The sequence below is a fragment of the Amblyraja radiata genome, chromosome 25 (assembly GCF_010909765.2).
Source record: "Amblyraja radiata isolate CabotCenter1 chromosome 25, sAmbRad1.1.pri, whole genome shotgun sequence".
Taxonomy (NCBI): domain Eukaryota; kingdom Metazoa; phylum Chordata; class Chondrichthyes; order Rajiformes; family Rajidae; genus Amblyraja; species Amblyraja radiata.
In genome coordinates, this window is record NC_045980.1 from 33,117,121 (window position 1) to 33,137,308 (window position 20,188).

The 20,188-nt window shown below is 49.5% G+C and overlaps 1 protein-coding gene across 3 annotated transcripts; it reads right to left on the minus strand.

Moving 5' to 3' along the window:
* Window positions 1-1,139: 1,139 nt before the first annotated feature.
* Window positions 1,140-19,417, minus strand: kctd10 (potassium channel tetramerization domain containing 10). 3 transcript variants are annotated; one of them, XM_033043796.1, is made up of 7 exons: window positions 19,333-19,417; window positions 11,789-12,002; window positions 7,237-7,406; window positions 6,178-6,261; window positions 4,874-4,926; window positions 2,327-2,522; window positions 1,140-1,972 (listed from the first exon to the last, which is right to left on the minus strand). In XM_033043796.1, the coding sequence occupies exons 1-7, from the start codon at window positions 19,333-19,335 to the stop codon at window positions 1,754-1,756; spliced, it is 939 nt and encodes a 312-aa protein (XP_032899687.1). In that variant the 5' UTR covers window positions 19,336-19,417; the 3' UTR covers window positions 1,140-1,753. The 3 variants fall into 3 exon arrangements, with proteins under 3 accessions (XP_032899687.1, XP_032899686.1, XP_032899688.1); XM_033043795.1 differs by having other exon boundaries at window positions 6,178-6,264; XM_033043797.1 differs by lacking the exon at window positions 19,333-19,417 and adding an exon at window positions 18,094-18,136 and having other exon boundaries at window positions 6,178-6,264.
* Window positions 19,418-20,188: the final 771 nt, after the last annotated feature.

A 20,188-nucleotide genomic window follows, 5' to 3' on the forward strand; every position in this document is an offset into this window, starting at 1 on the left:
GAATTAACGTAGCGGGCACGTCGGAGCTCGGGGACGTCTCTTAGCGGCTCGTAACGCTAACGGCAGGTACTCGGGAAGACTCGCTAACGGCAGGGTAAGCACGGGAAGACCCGTGAAGATTTTTCAAAATGTCCACGAGAGCCCCGAGTATTGACGAGCGGCCATTACCGTAAATCTCCGAGTTCGAATCGGGGCAAACTCGGGAGGGCTCTTGGAATGAACTCGTACCGTGGGACAGGGCTATAAGTGTGCGGGGATCGCTGGCCGGCACGGACTCGGTGGGTCGAAGTGCCTGTTTCCGTGCTGTATCTCTAAACTAAAGGTGTGCCAACTGAAATTATCGCTCCCCAGAGAAGCTACAAAACTGGAATCTAGAGCCTGATTGTATTGCATTCAGCTTTCCCCTCCGTCCACAAGTAGTGAAGGTGGTGAGACATATTACTGTGCTTCCAAACCCAGCATTGTGACTTGCAAACTTAACCGCGGTGTGGTTTAGATCGAGAACATGTTAATTGCCTGCTGGTTAATTAATTCCATATTAACCGTGTGATATTGAGAGAAAAATATTGGAGTAGAATGAGGCTTCAGGATGAATATGCAAGTTCCAGCGATGGACACAAAATGCTGGAGTAACTCAGCGGGACAGGCAGCATCTCTGGAGGCAAGGAACGGGTTGACGTTTCGGGTCTGAAGAAGGGTCGCCCGTTCCTTCTCTCCAGAGATGCTGCCTGCCCCGCTGAGTTACCCCAGCATTTAGTGACTATCTTTGGCGTAAACCAGCATCTGCAGTTCCTGTGGGCGGCTCCTCTACTGTTGGGAGATATGTTGACCCTGACGTGATACCCATTGACACAAGTATCGTTAGGTATTTTATTCAAGTTATTTATTAAAAATATCTCGCAGTGATAAAAGTGTAGGATTGCAGCCTTCTGAGACGGCAAGGCAATCCAAACTGCAGGAGGATCTGACCGATTGCTTCTATAAATCAAAATGCCAGTGTTGAAATAAATAGTTAGGTTGACTCGGTGAAGCCAGTGAAGAGTTTAAGCTCAGAGTGGTGAATATGAGGGAAGATTTTTGCCCAGCAGGGTATTTTTTACACCAATTAATTAGATAAAAAAGGTTGATTGGATTCTAAAATGGGAAGGGGGGGGGGGGGGGGATCGGGATGGAGTAGTCTGAAATTAGAAGGGCCAGGCGTGAGATCACATGATCTTTGTCCCATCCCAGTTCAGCTGATGTGCATCCCCACACTGTCTTCCCGCTCATTCCCAGCGGCGTGGGGGGGGGGGGGGGGGGGGGGGCACGGTGACGACTGAACCGAACGATACGGGGGGGGGGGGGGGGGGGGAGGAAGAGAGCGCAGCGTCAAAGGCGCAGGTAAATTTTTCTCGAGTAACATTCTCCGCGAGGTTCAAAGCAAAAACAGTACCTCGCTCCTCGGGGAACAGTTAAGGCTAGAATTCAGCTGCGTCGGCCAGCATCCTAAGCTAGAGTTTTAGCAGCAGCTTCTCTGCAATTCTCCATACTTCACCTGCTGCGTAAGGTTGCAGTCGGGCCGGTTTGTACGGAATGGCTTGAACCTATTTTGCTCTGTCAAATGTTGCAAGATCTCAGTTAGGCAAGAATGTTTTCAGTTCTCCCCCCCCTCTCTCCCTCTCTTTCTTCCAGAGGAAGATTGAGGGTGGGGGGGAGGGGGAGAAGGGTTAGGACCGGGCTGCTGCGGCTGCTGCTCGCTGGTCTTTTCGCCCTCTCACTGGTGGAGGTGCGAGCGGTCGTCGGGGCGCTTGATGTGAATCCTGCGGACCCTCTCGATCCGCTCCCGGTCCTCCTCCTCCTCCAGGTGGTGGGATCGGCCGGCCGCCCCCCCAGTCGCCTCCAACAGGGCGTTATCCGGCCCGCGGCCGTCCTGCGTCTCGTACAGCAGGATATTCAGAGTCTCCTCGTAGATCCGGGCCTCGGGGAACTCCACCTGCATGAGGGACACACGCCGTCAATGCACAGGAAAGAACTGCAGACAATAGACAATAGGTGCAGGAGTAGGCCATTTGGCCCTTCGAGCCAGCACCGCCATTCAATGTGATCACGGCTAATCAACCCCAATCAGTACCCCGTTCCTGCCTTCTCCCCATATCCCCATGACTCGGCAATTTTAAGAGCCCTATCTAGCTCTCTCTTGAAAGCATCCAGAGAACCCGCCTCCACCGCCCTCTGAGGCAGAGAATTCCACAGACTCGCCACCCTCTGTGAGAAAAAGTGTTTTACTCGTCTCCGTTCTAAACGGCTTCCGCGCTTTATCTTTGAACTGAACAGATCAGAAACGCACCTTGGTCTGTTTCTTCTCCGTGGCGTATACGATGGAAGTGCAGCAGACTTCAGCGATCTTTCGGCCCTGCCCATAGAAGGACCAGCAGCAGATCTCATCGCCCAGGACGTCCTTGATGAAAAGCACTCTGCCGTTGAAGCGCAGGGACAACTTGTCGAACAGCTCGATGTTCTTCAGCATGTTATCGTCAGAGTTGCTGAAAACACACAAGGAAACGCACTTAATTTTGTGTACCAGTTGATCAGAACCCAGAAATCTCATTGCTTGGGAAGGAACTGCAGATGCTGGTTTAAACTAAAGATGGACATAAAATGCTGGAGTAACTCAGCGGGACAGGCAGCATCTGTGGAGAGGTGCAATGGGCGACGTTTCGGGTCGAGACCCTCCTTCTGACCCGAAACGTCACCCATTCCTTCTCTCGCCAAATTTCATTTCTTAATTGAAGGAAACGTCCACAGAGAACAGTTTAGTTTTAGTTTGGAGATGCAGTGTGGAAACAGGCCCCTCGGCTCACCGAGTCCGCTCCGACCGGCGATCCCCGCACACTAACACTCTCCTGCGCACACTAATCACAATTTTACATTTACACCAAGCCAATTAACCTACAACTCTGGCACTGGCCACTTAAATCAACTGCCATGGACAATTTATGACTGTTGTTACTTGTATTTTTGTTGCTGTTTGTTTTACCTGCACTTTTTCACTATTCGTGTTGTTTTTCTCAGGGACTGGATTGATTTTATTGTTTTCATTTATGTGTGAAATGTTTAGGTTTTATGTGCGATGCTCTGGTATTCCCTGGGAAACATCTTCTCATTTTGCACTGTACAACTGTTGCTTTGCGAGGTGACAATAAAGGTTGATTGATTGATAGAAACCTGCACGTCTTTGTAGTGTGGGAGAAAACCGAAGAATGGCCATTTAGGGGTAACGGGTAAGAATAAGGGGTCGGCCATTTAGAAAGGAGACGAGGAAAAACATTTTCACCCAGAGAGTTGTGAATCTGTGGAATTCTCTGCCTCAGAAGGCAGTGGAGGCCAATTCACTGGATGTTTTCAAGAGAGAGTTCTTAAAAGATAGCTCTTAAAGATAGCAGTCAGGGGATATGGTGAGAAGGCAGGAACGGGGTGCTGAATGTGGATGATCAGCCATGATCACAGTGAATGGCGGTGCTGTCTCGAAGCGCCAAATGGCCTACTCCTGCACCTATTGTCTATCTCGCAGGTCACGGGGAGAACGTACAAACTCCGTACAGACAGCACCCGTAGTCGGGATCGAACCCTGGACTCTGGCGCTGAGGTAGCAACTCTACCGCTGCGCCACCGTGCCTTTGTTTGATGCGCCAGTTGATCAGAACCCCTAAATTTGATTTCTTAATTAAAGGAACCGGCTACAGAGAACAGCTTAATGCCCCTGTCCCACTTAGGAAACCTGAATGGAAACCTCTGGGGACTTTGCGCCCCACCCAAGGTTTCCGTGCGGTTCCCGGAGGTTGCAGGTGGTTCCCGGAGGTTGCAGGTAGTGGAAGCAGGTAGGGAGACTGACAAAAACCTCCGGGAACCGCACGGAAACCTTGGGCGGGGCGCAAAGTCTCCAGAGGTTTCCATTCAGGTTTCCTAAGTGGGACAGGGGCATAAGTCTTCTCCTGCAAGTTTCAGGAATGAGGAGTAAATTTAATTGATGAAGCTCCTTTGACATCTCAAACACTTCATTATTATTACAATGCCAGTATTGCATAATCAATTTCCACAAATGCAATATCATACTGTGAATACAATAACTGTGAAGCATTTGAGATGTTCAAATACGTGAAAGGAGCTTTATAAATCAAATTTATTTCTCGTTCCTTAAACTTGCAGGAGCTGAATTAAGCTCTTAAGCCCTAGAAATCCGCTTCTTTAGTCAAGCAGCTTCAGAGCATGCATCTTTGATCAAGCTGCTAGTGATCTGTGCTAACACCTCCTTGCGTAACTTGGTGTCAAATCCTGTTTGATGGCACTTGTGTGAAGTACTATGTTATGTTGTACGGAATTAAAGTTGCTGCGAGATACAAGTATTAAGCTGGGGAGGCATAAGAAACTGTGGAGCTGGAGTCTTGAGCAGGTCTTGGGGGTGGCACGGAGACACAGCGGTAGAGGTGCTGCCTCACAGCGCCAGGGACCCAGGATTCACGGGAGCTGCCTGCACGGAGTTAGTCCATTCTCCCTGCAACCGCGCGAGTGCTTTTCCGGGTGCTCCGACTTCCTCCCACATTCAAAAGCCGCGTGGGTTTGTAGGTTAATTGGCTTCTGTAAATTGTCCCTAGTGTGCTGCTGGTTAGAGCTGGTGTACGGGGGCGATCGCTGGCCGGCACGGACTCAGTGGGCCGAAGGGCTCGTTTCCACGCTGTATCTCGTTAAACTAAAGCATAATTCACACAACGCAACCTCTGGAGATGGGACCTATTGGCCACAAGTTTGTACACCATCCATTAAATCACTTTGGGAAGGACACTGCTCTCCGCTCATGCAGGGAATGTCCACGCATCAAACAATGGCGTACACTTACCTGGTGTAAGAATATTTGTTGTTGCTTCTGTTATACAACAGCTTGACTGAAGGCTAGAAAGAGAAAAGAACATTTCACAATATTTGAAAGAATATTAAACAGTTAATTAGATACATCGATCAGAAACAACTCACAGACCGCCAGTCTAGTTACCCAGAGTTTCGGCAAATGCTACTAGGACTGGCCAGTGGGGACAGGAAACAAGCTGTCAGAGGGGGTGGATGAGACAGATAATGTAACAACATTTAAAAGACATTTGGACAGGTACATGCATAGGACAAGTTTAGAGGAATATGAGCCAAATGCAGGAAGACGGGACTAGTGTAGATGAGGCCTCTTGGTTGGGATGGGCAAGTTAGGCCGAAGGGCCTGTTTCCGTGCTGTATGTTTCTATGACCAGGCTTTTAAGGTCTAATACCAATGTCTTGAACGTTCGCTGATATAGTTCAAGACTGCTCTCTGGTCGTGGTAGGATGATTCAGTTGCCTGATAAACAGCTGTTGAGAAGAGTTTACTGTCACGTGTACTGGTGTACAGTGAAATGTTTTTGTTGCCTGCTAACCAGTCTCTGGAGATAGACACGGAAAGCTGCTGTAACTCAGCGGGGCAGGCCGCATCTCGAGAGAGGGAAAGGGTGACGTTTTGGGTCGAGACTCTTCTGAAGTCTGAAGAGAGCCCGACCCAAAACTTCACCGATCCATGTTCTCTAGAGATGCTGCCTGACCTAAACGAGCATCCGCAGTTTTTTGTATCATCGGGATACATGGGGCTTTGTTTTGTCACCTCATGACTCTATTGCAACTGTTCAAAGGGCAAATTTAATGAGTCATTGTGAACAGTGAAACAGCGTGGGTCCAGGGACTGAGATGATGCAGTGTTAGTAGTGATGACACATCCAGACAGGCTTGGGTAGAGTGGATGTGGAGAGGATGTTGCCCCTAGTGGGAGAGTCCAGGACCAGAGGTCACAGCCTCAGAATTAAAGGACGTTCCTTTCGGAATGAGACGAGGAAGAATTTCTTCAGTCAGAGGGTGGCGAATCTGTGGAATTCTTTGCCACAGACGGCTGTGGAGGCCGTCAATGGATATTTTTACGGCAGAGATAGGAATCTTCATTAGTCAGGGGTGATGGGGAGAAGGCAGGACAATGGGGTTAGGAGGGAGAGATAGATCAGCCATGATTGAATGGCAGAGTAGACTTGATGGGCCGAATGGCCTAATTCTATTCCTATCACTTATGGGCTTCAGACACAAGACATGGGTGCATCACACCTTCCTCAAGGGGACCATTCCCAATGTTCTAACCTTATTGGACGTTGCTATCAACCGTTGCTCCTCCTTGTTTGATGTGATGACAGGAACTTTGCAGAAGGGCTCATATGTTTCTTTCTGCTGCAAGGCAAACGGACATTTCAAATCTGAAAGCATTTCCCCAACGTTATAAACACACAGCATGCCTCAAATTGTAGACTACACAAGAGTGATTAACACAAAAACAACATAGAGCAGATTTAAAATGGAGGCAGCGACAGAGATCCAGTGTGGCACAGCGGTAGAGTTGCTGCCTCACAGCACCAGAGACCCAGGTTCGATCCTGACTACGGGTGTCGTCTGTACAGAGCTTGTACGTTCTCCCCGGTTTCCTCCCACCCTCCGGTTTCCTCCCACACTCCAAAGACGTGCAGGTTTGTAGGTTAATTGGCTTTGGTAGACTTGTAAATTGTCCCTAGTGTGTGTAGGATGGCGTTAAGTGTGCGGGGATCGCTGGTCGACGGGCCGAAGGGCCTGCTTCCGGACTGTACCTCGTAACTCGAGACACTCTCCAGGTGAACGATCGATTTGCTTTCACACCGTAAAGCTACAAAAAGCGCGGCTACGATGTGAGGATGTTGCCAGGACTCGAGGGACTGATCTATCGGGAGAGGTTGGGCAGACTTGGCCTATATTCCGTGGAGCGCGAGGATGAGGGGCGTATAAGATCATGAGAGGAATAGATATGGTGAACGCACAGAGCAGGGGAATCATGAACCAGGGAACACAGGTTCAAATTGAGAATGAAAAGATTTAGCAGGAACCTGAGGGGCAACTTTCATAGCTCAAGAAATGGAGAACCTTCATAGTTCAAGAAATGGAGAACCTTCATATTTCACGAAATGGAGAAGCTAATTTTCAAATTGGAAAGGGCACAGGGCGGGACAGTCAGACGGGTAGGTATGTTGTGGAGGTATTTTGCACGGCCTTGATAAGTCTTCTTCCCAATCTGTGTGACAACTAGAATGCATTGGGTCACTGTCTGGTGCTCTGCGGGCGGGCAGCAGCCACCTGTAAAGCTGTGCCACCCACAGAGTGTGAAGGTGAGTCTACCTGCAGGGCAGATTGGCACTCCTCCACCAGTCCCTGCACCAGGTAGTATTTCGCCTCAGCCAACAGCTCCTCGATCTCGCGATTGGTCTCCGGGAGAGGCACCGCGCCATCGCGTAGGTAGTTCAGAACGGCGCCAAAGTGCTTGCCGCAACGGTCAATCAGAATCCAGCCTGCAAACACACAAGGCAAGGTGCTCATGTTAGATTGGAGGGAACTGCAGATGCCGATTTAACCCGAAGATAGACAATTTTGCTGGCGGGGCAGGCAGCATCTCTGGAGAGAAGGAATATTACTGTGACTAGTGGTGTGGCTCAGGGTTCAGTGCTGGGCCCATTACTGTTTGTCATCTACATCAATGATTGGATGAGAACATACAGGGCAAGATTAGCAAGTTTGCTGATGATGCACAAGTTAGTGTTTTTACAGATAGTGAAGATGGTTGTGAACGATTGCAGCAGGATCTGGATCGATTGGCCAGGTGGGCGGAGGAATGGTTGATGGAATTTAACACAGAGAAGTGTGAGGTGTTGCATTTTGGGACGTCGAACAAGGGCAGGACCTACACAGTAAATGGTAGGCCTCTGGGTAGTGTTGTAGAGCAGAGGGATCTAGGAGTACAGGTGCATGGTTCCTTGAAGTTCAAGTCACATGTGGATAAGGTGGTCAAAAAGGCTTTTAGCACTTTGGCCTTCATCAGTATTGACCATAGAAGTGGGGAGGTCATGTTGCAGTTTGTATAAGATGTTGGTGAGACCGCATTTAGAATATTGTGTTCCGTTCTGGGCACCATGTTACAGGAAAGATATTGTCAAGTTTGGAAGGGTTCAGAGAAGATTTACGAGGATGTTGCCAGGACTAGAGGGTGTGAGCTACAGGGTGAGGTTGAGTAGGCTGGGTTTCTATTCCATGGAGCGCAGGAGGATGAGGGTGCACAAAATCATGAGAGGAATAGATTGGGTGGATGTGCAGAGTCTCTTGTCCAGAGTAGGGGAATCGAGGACCAGAGGACATAGGTTCAAGGTGAAGGAGAAAAGATTTAATAGGAATCTGAGGGGTAACTTTTTCCACACAAAGGGTTTTGGGCGCATGGCACATGCAGCCAGGGGAGGTAGTGGAGGCTGGGACTATCCCATCGTTTAAGAAACATTTAGGCAAGTACATGGATAGGACAGGTTTGGAGGAATAATAGACAATAGACAAGAGGCGCAGGAGTAGGCCATTCGGCCCTTCAAGGCAGCACCGCCATTCAATATGATCATGGCTGATCATCCCCAATCAGTACCCCGTTCCTGCCTTCTCCCCATATCCCCTGACTCCGCTATTTTTAAGAGCCCTATCTAACTCTCTCTTGAAAGCATCCAGAGAACCTGCCTCCACCGCCCTCCGAGGCAGAGAATTCCACAGACTCCAATCTAGATTGGATGACAAATGCATGTCATAGGAGAAGAATTAGGACATTCGACCCATCGAGTCTACTCCGCCATTCAATCATGGCTAATCTATCTTTCCCTCTCAACCCCATTTTCCTGCCTTCTCCCTGTACTAATCAAGAATCTGTCAACCACTGCCTTAACAATATCCATTGGCCTCCACAGCCGTCTGTGGCAATGAATTCCACAGATTCACGAACCTCTGACTAAATAAATTCCTCATCTCTTTTCTAAAGGCACCTTTAGTCCTACTACCAGCATGGGCACAATAACACAACCTTTCTTTACCGAGTTGTTTCATGCCTTGCGCTACCACAAGGGGGAGTGTCAATATAGATATTTTCCAGCAAACATTCCAAACTAATCACATTAGTGGATTTGATGTAGTCACTATCAAAACAGAGAAAACAAATCATCAGGCTAATCATCAATCAACTGCTCGACATCGGTGAGACCAAGCGAAGGCTCGGCGATCGCTTCGCCGAACACCTCCGCTCAGTTCGCACTAACCAACCCGATCTCCCGGTGGCTCAGCACTTCAACTCCCCCTCCATTTCCGAATCCGACCTTTCGGCCCTGGGCCTCCTACATGGCCTGGGTGAGGTCCAGCGCAAATCAGAGGAGCAGCACCTCATATTTCGCTTGGGTAGTCTACACCCCAGCGGTATGAACATTGACTTCTCCAATTTCAGGTAGTCCCTGCTATCTCCCTCCTTCCCCTCCCTTTCCCAGCTCTCCCACAAGCCCACTGTCTCTGCCTCTTTTGTCTTTTTCCTGCCCCCCCACCCCCACATTAGTCTGAAGAAGGGTCTCGACCCAAAACGCCGTCTATTCCTTCACTACATAGATGCTGCCTCACCCGCTGAGTTTATCCAGCATTTTTTGTCTACCATCAGGCTTATATAAATGACTTGTGGCTGGGATCCAAGGAATGCATTACAGAAGCGCAGGAACAAATTGCAGGTTTTCAGTACAAATAAGGCAACTAATCCAAATTATAACCCAGTGGTATGAACATTGATTTGTCTAATTTCAAGTAACTCCAGCATTCCCTCCCCCCATCCCCCACCCATGTAGTCCTACTGGTTCCACTGTTTGCATCCCTCTCGTTAGCACATGGTCCCCAGCCAAACAATGGGCCATTGTGGACTCCACCCTTCCAGAGTTCACCTGTCACTGGCCCTGTCTTGTTCTGGCCTTTTCTCGTCTCGTGCTCCCCCACCTACCCATCCACCTCTATCTTTCAGTCTGAAGGGTCTCGACCCGAAACGTCACCCATCCCTACTCTCCAGAGATGCTGCTCGACCCGTTGAGTTACTCCAGCATTTGGAATCTATCTTTGGTGTAAACCAGCATCTTTCCACTCAAAGGTTCATTGTATTTCTCCTGTTAGGACAATATACATGACATATAAACTTAAAAAAAATATATGATAGAGGCCGGTAGCAGGCAAAATCTACCCCCATTTCTATTCTCTCATCCGTTTTTTTTGTTTAAACTCCACCTCTTTCCTGTTCCTACCCTACCTCCACTCCTGTTCATGCCTTTCCTCAGCAATTCTTGTATTGTTTAATTGTAGGCAGATCAGCAACATATGGGCACCGTGTAGGAAGGAACAGCAGATGCTGCTTCAAACCGAAGATAGACACAAAAAGCTGGAGAAACTCAGCGGGTCAGGCAGCATCTCTGGGGAGAAGGAACAGGTGACATTTCGGGTCGGGACTCTTCTTCAGACGTCCTAATGGGCCTGTCCCACTCACGCGATTTTTTCGGGCGACTGCCGGCACCCGTCATAGGTCGTTGCAGGTCGCCGAAAATTTAAAACATGTTGAAAATCCAGCAGCAACCAGAACAATGTTCGACTCTTTGGGCGACTACCCACGATCATAAGGGCTTCACCCCGCAACATGTCGCCAGGGTGTCGCCTGTATGGCCGTGAGTCGTCTCCTCAGTCGCCCAAAGAGTCGTAGCGTCTTTCAGGTCGCCGCTGGATTTTCAACATGCTGAAATTTTTCAGGACCTGTAACGACCTATGACGGGTGCCGGCAGTTGCCGAAAAAGTCGCGTAAGTGGGACAGGCCCAGAAGTGTCATAAGGACACATAATGTATGAATCATCTCTGCAGTCAGTTAACTTTGTGCAAACAACTTGCGCAAAATGGAGCACCATATGGCCCATGTCAACGCCAGGTTTTGGCAGCCATTTTGTTTATGTCAAGGCTTTCGCAAAGCCAATTTGCGTTTTTCTTTTTTTAAATGTTGTCTTGTCAACTTTTCACTCACGAGAAAGTTACACATCAAGTGAGAATCCTCCATTTGGTTATATTTGTGCAAGTGGAACCAGCGTGGGCTAAATGTGTAGGAGGGAACTGCAGATGCTGGGTTATACCGGTTAGATGCAAAATGCTAGCTCAATATTGATAAATAACTCAGCGGGTCAGGCAGCATCCCTGGAGAAAAGAAATAGGTGACATTTTGGGTCGAGACCCTTCTTCAGACCTGGAAAAGGGTTCCAACCCAAAACGTCACTCATCCCTCTTGTTCAGAGATTTCGTTTAGCTTAGTGAGAAAGAACTGCAGATGCTGGAAGAAATTGAAGTTAGACACAAAATGCTGGAGTAACTCAGCGGGTGAGGCAGCATCTATGGAGAGGAGAAACGGGTGACGTTTCGGGTCGAGACCCTTGGGTTTTCTCCGGGTGCTCCCCCCACACTCCAAAGACGTTCAGGTTTGTAGGTTGATTGGTTTGGTGTAAAATGTAAAATTGTCCCTAGTGTGTCAAGTCAAGTTTACTCGTCACATACACATATACGAGATGTGCAGTGAAATGAAAAGTGGCAATGCTCGTGGACTTTGTGCAAAAGACAAACAAACAAACAAACAAACTACAACAGAATCACATATTCTTTTACATATTACATATTGTGGGAGGAAGGAAAAAGGAAAAAAAAAACCCATCAATTTAAATTTTTTTAAATGTTGTGTGTGTGTGTGAGATTGCGTTAATGTGCAGGGATCGCTCGTCGGTGCAGACTCGGTGGGCAGAAGGGCCTGTTTCCGCGCTGTATCTCTAAACTAAACTCACAAGGGGCTGCCGGGGCAAGCCAGAGATGAAGCCGTTACCTTCGCTATCCGTCAGCACCTCCATCCTGCCGCTGAACATGGCCTTCAGCATGGTGTCCTGCTTGGTCAGCGTCTGCATGGTGGTGTAGTAGAGTGCTCCTCCCACGTTCAGCTTGACGTACTTGGAGCTCGGGCTCGCCCCTTTGAAGGAGGTGGTCCGGGTGGAGGCCGCCGGCACTGGGGACACCACACTTTCACCAGACATTCTCTCTTCCTGCGAGGAGACAGCAGCGGGCAGCTCGGTTACCCTTCATTCAACATCACCATCTCAACAGACTCTCCCGCAAAACCATTTCATTCATGCAAAATTAGAGTCACTTCCAAATAGAAGGTTTACATCGTAAAACGCAATGATCCTTTCATAAACTAGGGTCCTGTCCAACTCATCTCTACCCCATGGCCTGCACAGCGGTAGAATTGCTGCCTCACAGCGTCAAAGACCCGGGCTCGATCCTGACTACAGGTGCCGTCTGTACGTTCTCCCCGTGACCGTGTGGGTTTTTTCCGGGTGCTCCGGTTTCCTCCCACATCCCAAAGACGTGCAGGTTTGTAGGTTAATTGGTTTCTGTACATTGTGTCCAGTGATAGAACTAGTGTAAGGGGCGATCGCTGACCAGCGTGGACTCAGTGGGCCGAAGGGCCTGTTTCCACGCTTCATCTCCACAAACCAGGCTAAAATTTTACATCGAAACACGACTCTTGATAACCTGGTTATCGATAACCTGAATGGTTCTTCCATAAGATAAGGCACAACGAGCTGGTATAACTGAGCTTACAGTCCTTCCACAAACTAGGGTACTGACCAATACATCTCTACCCCATTACGGACATTGGACTTTGTTTGTGGGACTGCTGCGCTATAATGCTGAGAACTATATTCTGCACCTTGCACTCGTGGTACTTGAGTGTGACTAGATTGTATTTATGTATGGCACATCAGATCTGTTAGAATAGCATGCAACACCAAGCGTTTCATCCTACCTTGGTACACACAACAATAATAACCTAAACTACATCTAGAAGGAAAAGGCAAGTACGTGCATGAATACAACGTGTTACTTGTGGGTAGAAACAAAATGCTGGAGTAACTCAGCGGGCGAGGCAGCATCTCTGGAGGGAAGGAATGGGCGACGTTTCGGGTCGAGACTCTTCTTCAGACTGATGTCAGGGGAGGGGAGGGGACGGGACAAAGATAGAATGTAATCGGAGACAGTGAGACTAGTGGGTGAACTGGGAAGGGGATGGAGGGAGAAAGCAAGGGCTACCAGAAGTTAGAGAAGGCAATGTTCATGCCGCTGGGGTGTAAACTACCCAAGCGAAATATCCCACTGTAAATTGGAGTAGCAGCACCTCATATTTCGCTTGGGTAGTCTACACCCCAGCGGTATGAACATTGACTTCTCCAATTTCATGTAGTCCTTGCTTTCTCCCTCTTTCCCCTCCCCTTCCCAGCTCTCCCACAGCCCACTCTCCGCCTCTTCCTTTCTTTATCCAAGCAAAATATGAGGCGCTGTTCTTCCAATTTGCGCTGAGCCTCACTCTGACAATGGAGGAGGCCCAGGACAGAAAGGTCAGATTGGGAATGGGAGAGGGAGTTGAAGTGATGAACCACCGGGAGATCAGGTAGGTTAACGTTACTTATGGGTCTAATTCCTTGGATTCTCACTGCAACAGAATTGAGGGGGACCACCAGCCAACCGACTGTGATGCGCTAAAGCCTCCCTCCCACCACCCGTCAGGCAATGAGGGATGGTCTATAAATGTCGGCCTCCCTAACATGTCCATACGTGGTGAAAGGTCATGCAGCACAGAAACAAGCCCTTTAACCTTTTTGGGTCTTTCTTCGGTTTAAACCAGCACCTGCAGTTCCTTCCGACACCCTTCAACTTGCCCATGCTGACCAAAATGGCCTCTTCTACACTAGTCCCACCTGCATGCATTTGGCCCATCACCCGCTAAATCTTTCCCACTCATGTAACTGGTCAAATGTCTTCTAAACCTGCCTCAGCTACCTCCTTTGGCAGCTCGTTCCATATAAGTTCACAAGTTATAGGAGTAGAATTAGACCATTCGGCCCATCGAGTCTACTCCACCATTCAATCGTGGCTGATATTTTGTGGCTGATATCTGCCTCCTAATCCCATTTTGCTGCCTTCCCCCCCCATAACCCTTGACACCCATTCTAATCAAGAATGTGTCTATCTCTGCCTTAAAAATATCCACTGATTTGGCCTCCACAGCCCCCTGTGGCAATGAGTTCCACAGATTAACTGTCCTCTGACTAAAGAAGTTCCTCCTCACCTCCTTTCTAAATGAGCGCCCTCTAATTCTAAGGCTGTGACCTCTGTAACAGGCTCATGATCTTATACACTATCTACTATCTACATCATTGGAGACTCTCAGGCTATTTTTGATCGGATTTTACTCAACTTTATCTTGCACTAACTATTATTCACGTTATTCCTTTTACAATGTATCTGTGCACTGGATAGCTTGAGTGTAATCGTGCATTGTATTTCTGCTGACTGGTTGGCATGCAACAAAGGTTTTTCACCGTGCATCCAATAAACTGAACTAAACTCAAACACGATAAGATCGCCCCTCCTCCTTAAGATTGTTAAGGGCTTGGACACGCTAGAGGCAGGAAACATGTTCCCGATGTTGGGGGAGTCCAGAACCAGGGGCCGCAGTTTAAGAATAAGGAGTAAGCCATTTAGAACGGAGGCGAGGAAACACTTTTTCTCACAGAGAGTGGTGAGTCTGTGGAATTCTCTGCCTCAGAGGGCAGTGGAGGCAGGTTCTCTGGATGCTTTCAAGAGAGATCTGGATAGGGTTTTTAAAAACAGTCAGGGGATATGGGGAGAAGGCAGGAACGGGGTACTGATTGGGGATGATCAGCCATGATCACAGTGAATGGTGGTGCTGGCTCGAAGGGCCAAATGGCCTACTCCTGCACCTATTGTCCTCCTCCTACGCTCGAAGGAACAGAGTCCGAGCCTACCCAACCTCTCCCTGGAGCTCAGGCCCTAGAGTCCCGGCAATATCTCCTCGTAAATCTTCCCTGCGCTTGTTGAATGATAAAATAATGAATAATTTAACGATGTCAAGGCATCGGGGACGAGCAAAACCTTGCTCAGGGGTAGGTTTACAGCAGCTTTCAGAACAGAATTTCAGGGAACGTAATTCGAGAGCGTGGCTGAAGGTGCAACCAGTCGTGGTGAGACAAAAGACGGCTACAGTTGGAAGCAGACAGTTATAGAACAGCGCACACAAGCCCAGAACTGTAAACCAATCCCTGTCATCTGCTTCAGTGTCGGAAATAATGGAGTACTTCTGCATTTGGATGAATGGAACCTGAAACAGGGAGCGCTGGAGCAGGCAGCATCTCTGGAGGACTTCATGGGTTGGTGATGTTTCAATAGACAATAGGTGCAGGAGTAGGCCATTCGGCCCGTCGAGCCAGCATCGCCATTCTATGTGATCATGGTTGATAATCCCCAATCAGTACCCCGCACCTGCCTTCTCCCCATATCCCGATTCCTGCTATCTTTAAGAGCCCTATCTAGTTTTCTCTTGAAAGTATCCAGAGAACCGGCCTCCATCACCCTCTGAGGCAGAGAATTCCACAGACTCACAATTCTCTGTGTGAAAAGGTGTTTCCTCGTCTCCGTTCTAAATGGCTTACCCCTTATTCTTAAACTGTGGCCCCTGGTTCTGGACTCCCCCAACATCGGGAACATGTTTCCTGCCTCTAGCATGTCCAAACCTTTAAAAATGTTATATGTATCAAAAAGTTTCCCTCTCATCCTTCTAAACTCCAGAGTGTACTAGCCCAGCCGCTCCATTCTCTCAGCGTATGACAGTCCCGCCATTCCGGGAATTAACCTTGTGAACCTACACTGTACTCCCTCAATAGCAAGAATGTCCTTCCTCAAATTAGGGGACCAAAACTGCACACAATACTCCAGGGGTGGTCAATAGACAATAGACAATAGGTGCAGGAGTAGGGCATTTGGCCCTTCGAGCCAGCACCGCCATTCAATGTGATCATGGCTGATCATCCCCAAGCAGTACCCCGTTCCTGCCTTCTCCCCATATCCCGACTCCGCTATTTTTAAGAGCAATATCTAGCTCTCTTGAAAGCACCCAGAGAACCTTCCTCCACCGCCCTCTGAGGCAGAGAATTCCAGTCTCACCACTCTCTGTGAGAAAAAGTGTTTCCTCGTCTCCGTTCTAAATGGCTTACTCCTTATTCTTAAACTGTGGCCCCTGGTTCTGGACTCCCCCAACATCGGGAACATGATTTCCTGCCTCGAGCCTGTCCAAGCCCTTAACAATCTCTCTCGGGCTTCGGGTTGAGACCCTTCTCCAGGGTTCTCCACGGATGCTACCTGACCCGTGAATCTTTTCAGCACGGTGTGTGTCCTTTTGTGCATTCACACGCATTTCCAGTTCTTTGATTCCACATCAAAATCAAATCAGACATCTCCAAAGCAATCAGTTGCTGCTGCGATATGAACAAGTTCAGTTATCAAACGTCGTTGCCAGCCCTGGATCCCGACTCCTTCAAAGAATTGAGGCAGCACAGTGGTGAAGTGATGGAGTTGCTTCCTGACGGCACCAGACACGCGAGATCGATCCTGACTACGTGTGTGTGCTGTTTGTACGGAGCTTGTACCTCTGCCCTGTGACCACGTGGGTTTTCTCCTGGCGCTTCGGCTTCCGCCCACACTACAAAGGCGTGCAGGTTTGCAGGTTAATTGGCTTCTGTAAATTGTCCTTTGTGCGTAGGATAAAACTAGTGTACGGGGTGATCTTTGGTCGGCACTGACTCAGTGGGCCGAAGGGGCAGCTTCCACGCTGCATCTCTAAACTAAATGCTAACCCTAGAGCTTTCAAGGTACAAACCCCAAGATCTGGATAGCAAAGCATCAAATCTCTTAGCATAAGGACACAATCCTCCCTCAACATAGAATAACAGCATATTATCAAGGTACATCAGTACTAGTGGTGTAGCCTTAGCTTCATCACAAGGGACTGGAATATTTCAAAAATACCAGGGTTGTGGTTGTGATGGTGCACGGATAATGAGAAACCCACTTCCCTTTTTTCTTGGTTATTTTCTTGCACCATTACTTCCGACCGCTTTATGCAAGTTCCCCCGACAAGTACATCTTTGGAGTGTGAGAGGAAGCCGAAGTTCTCGGAGAAAACCAACGCAGGTCATGGGAGAGCGTGCAAACTCCGTACAGACAGCACCTGTAGTCAGGATCGAACCCGGGTCTCTGGCGCTGTAAAGCAGCAACTCTACCGCTGCGCCACTGTGCTGCAAAATTGTACCTAGAATCTTTTGTTCTTTGTACCTTTTCATATCTATAGTTTCCCTTGCCCCTGGCCCAAAATGTCATAAGTTTCATAAGTGATAGGAGCAGATTTAGGCCATTCGGCCCATAAAGTCTACATTCAAGGTAGACAAAAAATGCTGGAGTAACTCAGTGGGTGAGGCAGCATCTGTGGAGAGAAGGAATTGGCGACGTTTCGGCTTGAAACCCCGACCCGAAACGTCGGCAATTCCTTCTCTCCATAGATGCTGCCTCACCCGAGTTTCTCTAGCATTTTTTGTTTATCTTCGATTTTACCAGCATCTGATTCATTGCTCTTTGACTAAAGAAATTCCTCTGCATCTCCTCACTAAAGGAACATGCTTTAATTTTGAGGCTAATGACCTCTAGTCCTAGACTCTCCCACTAGTGGAAACATCCTCTCTGCAAGTTCTATGTTATCCCACTTTCACTTCCATTCCCTATGCACGAGGAACAGTTTACAGAGGCCAGTTGACCTACAAACCCACATGTCTTCGAGATGCGAGAGGAAACCAGAAGACCCGGAGAAAACACATGTGGCCACTGGGAGAACATGCACATTCCACACAGAAAGCACCCAAGGTCAGGATTGAACCCAGGTCTCTGGTGTTACGAGGCATCAGCTCTCTGTTGCACCAGTGTTGCCTCCATGTTATGAAGGAATTTGCAATTAAATAACTGATCCCAGGCCAGCTATCAACATTGTCACCATTTCTCGTCCATAGCGCAGAGACCCAGAATCGAATCTGACCTCGGGTGCTGTCTGTGTGGAGTTTGCACGTTCTCCCCGAGACCACGTGAATTTGTACTTTAGTAGTTTAGTTTAGAATCAGGCCCTTCGGCCCACCAACTCCGCGCCGACCAGCGATTCCTGTACACTAGCACTATCCTACACACTAGGGACAATTCGAAATCTTTACTGAAGCCAATTAACCGACAAACCTGCACGTCTTTGGAGTGTGGGAGGAAACCGGAACATCCCACGCAGGTCACAGGGAGAACGAATAAACTCCGTACAGACAGCACCCAGGACCAGGGGGTCACAGTTTAAGAATAAGGGGTAAGTCATTTAAAACAGAGGCGAGGAAAAACTTTTTCACACAGAGTTGTGAATCTGTGGAATTCTCTGCCTCAGAAGGCGGTGGAGGCCGGTTCACTGGATGTTTTCAAGAGAGCTAGATAGGGTTCTTAAAGATAGCGGAGTCAGGGGATATGGGGAGAAGGCAAGAACGGGGTACTGGTTTGGGATGATCAGCCATGATCACATTGAATGGCGGTGGAGTGGGTGGGGGAGGGGAAAGGGGAGTGGGGACGGGAGAAGAGGAAGGAGTGGGAGTAGGGAGGGGGGTAGTGGGGTGTGGGGAATAGGAGAGTGGAGTGGGGAGAGGGGAGATTGGGATGTGGGGAATAGGAGAATGGTGTGGGGGAAGGATGAGGGAGGGTAGTGGGGAGGGGTGAAGGGACGGACTGGGGAAGGGAGGGGGGCAGTGGGGGTAGTGGGGTGCGGGGAGTGGGAGAGTGGAGTGGGAAGGGAGGGAGGGAGTGTGGTGTGGGGAGGGGAGAGTGGGGAGGGGGTGGAGTGTGAAGGGAGGGTAGTGGGGAGGGGTGAAGGGACGGACTGGGGAAGAGGGGTGTAGTGGGGTGCGGGGAGTGGGAGAGTGGAGTGGGAAGGGGGAGGGAGGGAGTGTGGAGTGTGAAGGGAGGGTAGTGGGGAGGGGTGAAGGGACGGACTGGGGAAGAGGGGGGTAGTGGAGTGCGGGGAGTGGGAGAGTGGGGAGGGGGTGGAGTGTGAAGGGAGGGTAGTGGGAAGGGAGGGTAGTGGGAAGGGAGGGTAGTGGGAAGGGAGGGTAGTGGGAAGGGAGGGTAGTGGGAAGGGAGTAGAGAGTAGGGGGGGGGGGAAGGTGAGTGGTGAGGTGTGTGGGAACTGCATTTCGTTGTCTCTGTACTGTCCACTGACAATGACAATGAAAGTTGAATCTGAATCCGAGAGTGGGTGAAGCGGGGGTGGAGTTAATGTGTTTCTCCTTCGGGCCTAGCGCCTCCCTCCCGTCCCCCGCCGCCGCCATGATGCCCCCCTCCCGCCTCCTTGCTCCTCTCCCCGGGAGCCCAGCCCAGGCCCCACGGCGCCCGCCATCTCCCCCCGGGCCCCGGGCCAACAATCACGGACACACTTCGCCTCACCATCAACCCGCCGCTCGGCTTCACCCGATCCGCCAGCGCACTTCCGGTGGCTCGACAGCACTTCCGCCCCGCTGCCCGGCGCCTCCTGTACTCCTCCCCTCAGTCTTACGTCACGTCCGCCCCCCATAGCTTGCTGCCCCGCACCAACGTCGCTGCTTCCTTGTGCGTCACTTCCGCCCCGCTGCCCGGCGCCTCCTGCGCTCCCCCCCCCTGTCTTACGTCACTTCCGCCCCCACTAAATCAGGCCGCGCCTTACCTCACTTCCGCTCCCCTAGGCTTGCTGCCCCGCACCGGCGTCGATGCTTCCTCGAACGTCACCTCCGCCCCGCTGCTTGGCGCAGCACTGCAGGCCGCTTGCTGCCCCGCATTTGCGTCACTTCCCCCTCGCGCGTCATTCCAAACCACCAGCTGATCTGAAGGGATTTCCCCCCTTCACAGAGGCTGCCTGACCATTGAGTCTTTTTCACAATTTCTCTTTTTTTTTTAACTTCTCTCAAGTATGTTATGTTATCTCTTCCATACAAAATCATGTTGGTTTAGTTGAATCTTCCCTTTTTTTCTCTCTCTAATTGGCAATCATATCCCTTTTGATTCCACTGGCCCCAAGAGCTAAATCTAACTCTCTCTTGAAAACATCCAGTGAATTGGCCTCCACTGCCTTCTGTGGCAGAGAATTCCACAGATTCACAACTCTCTGCGTGAAAAAAGTTTTTCCTCATCTCAGTCCTAAATGGCCTACCCTTTATTCTTAAACTGTGTGACCCCTGGTTCTGGAATCCCCCCAACATCGGGAGCATATTTCCTGCATCTAGCCTGTCCAATCCCTTAAGAATGTTATATGTTTCTATAAGATAAC

Bases quoted from the DNA above. Each gene is read 5' to 3' on its own strand.
- kctd10 (XM_033043795.1), bottom strand. The intron at 4,927-6,177 runs GTTAGAACATTG...TTCTCTTTCTAG, and splicing joins TGATAGCAACGTCCAATAAG to CCTTCAGTCAAGCTGTTGTA. The intron at 1,973-2,326 runs GTGCGTTTCTGA...TCCCTCATGCAG, and splicing joins CGGAGAAGAAACAGACCAAG to GTGGAGTTCCCCGAGGCCCG.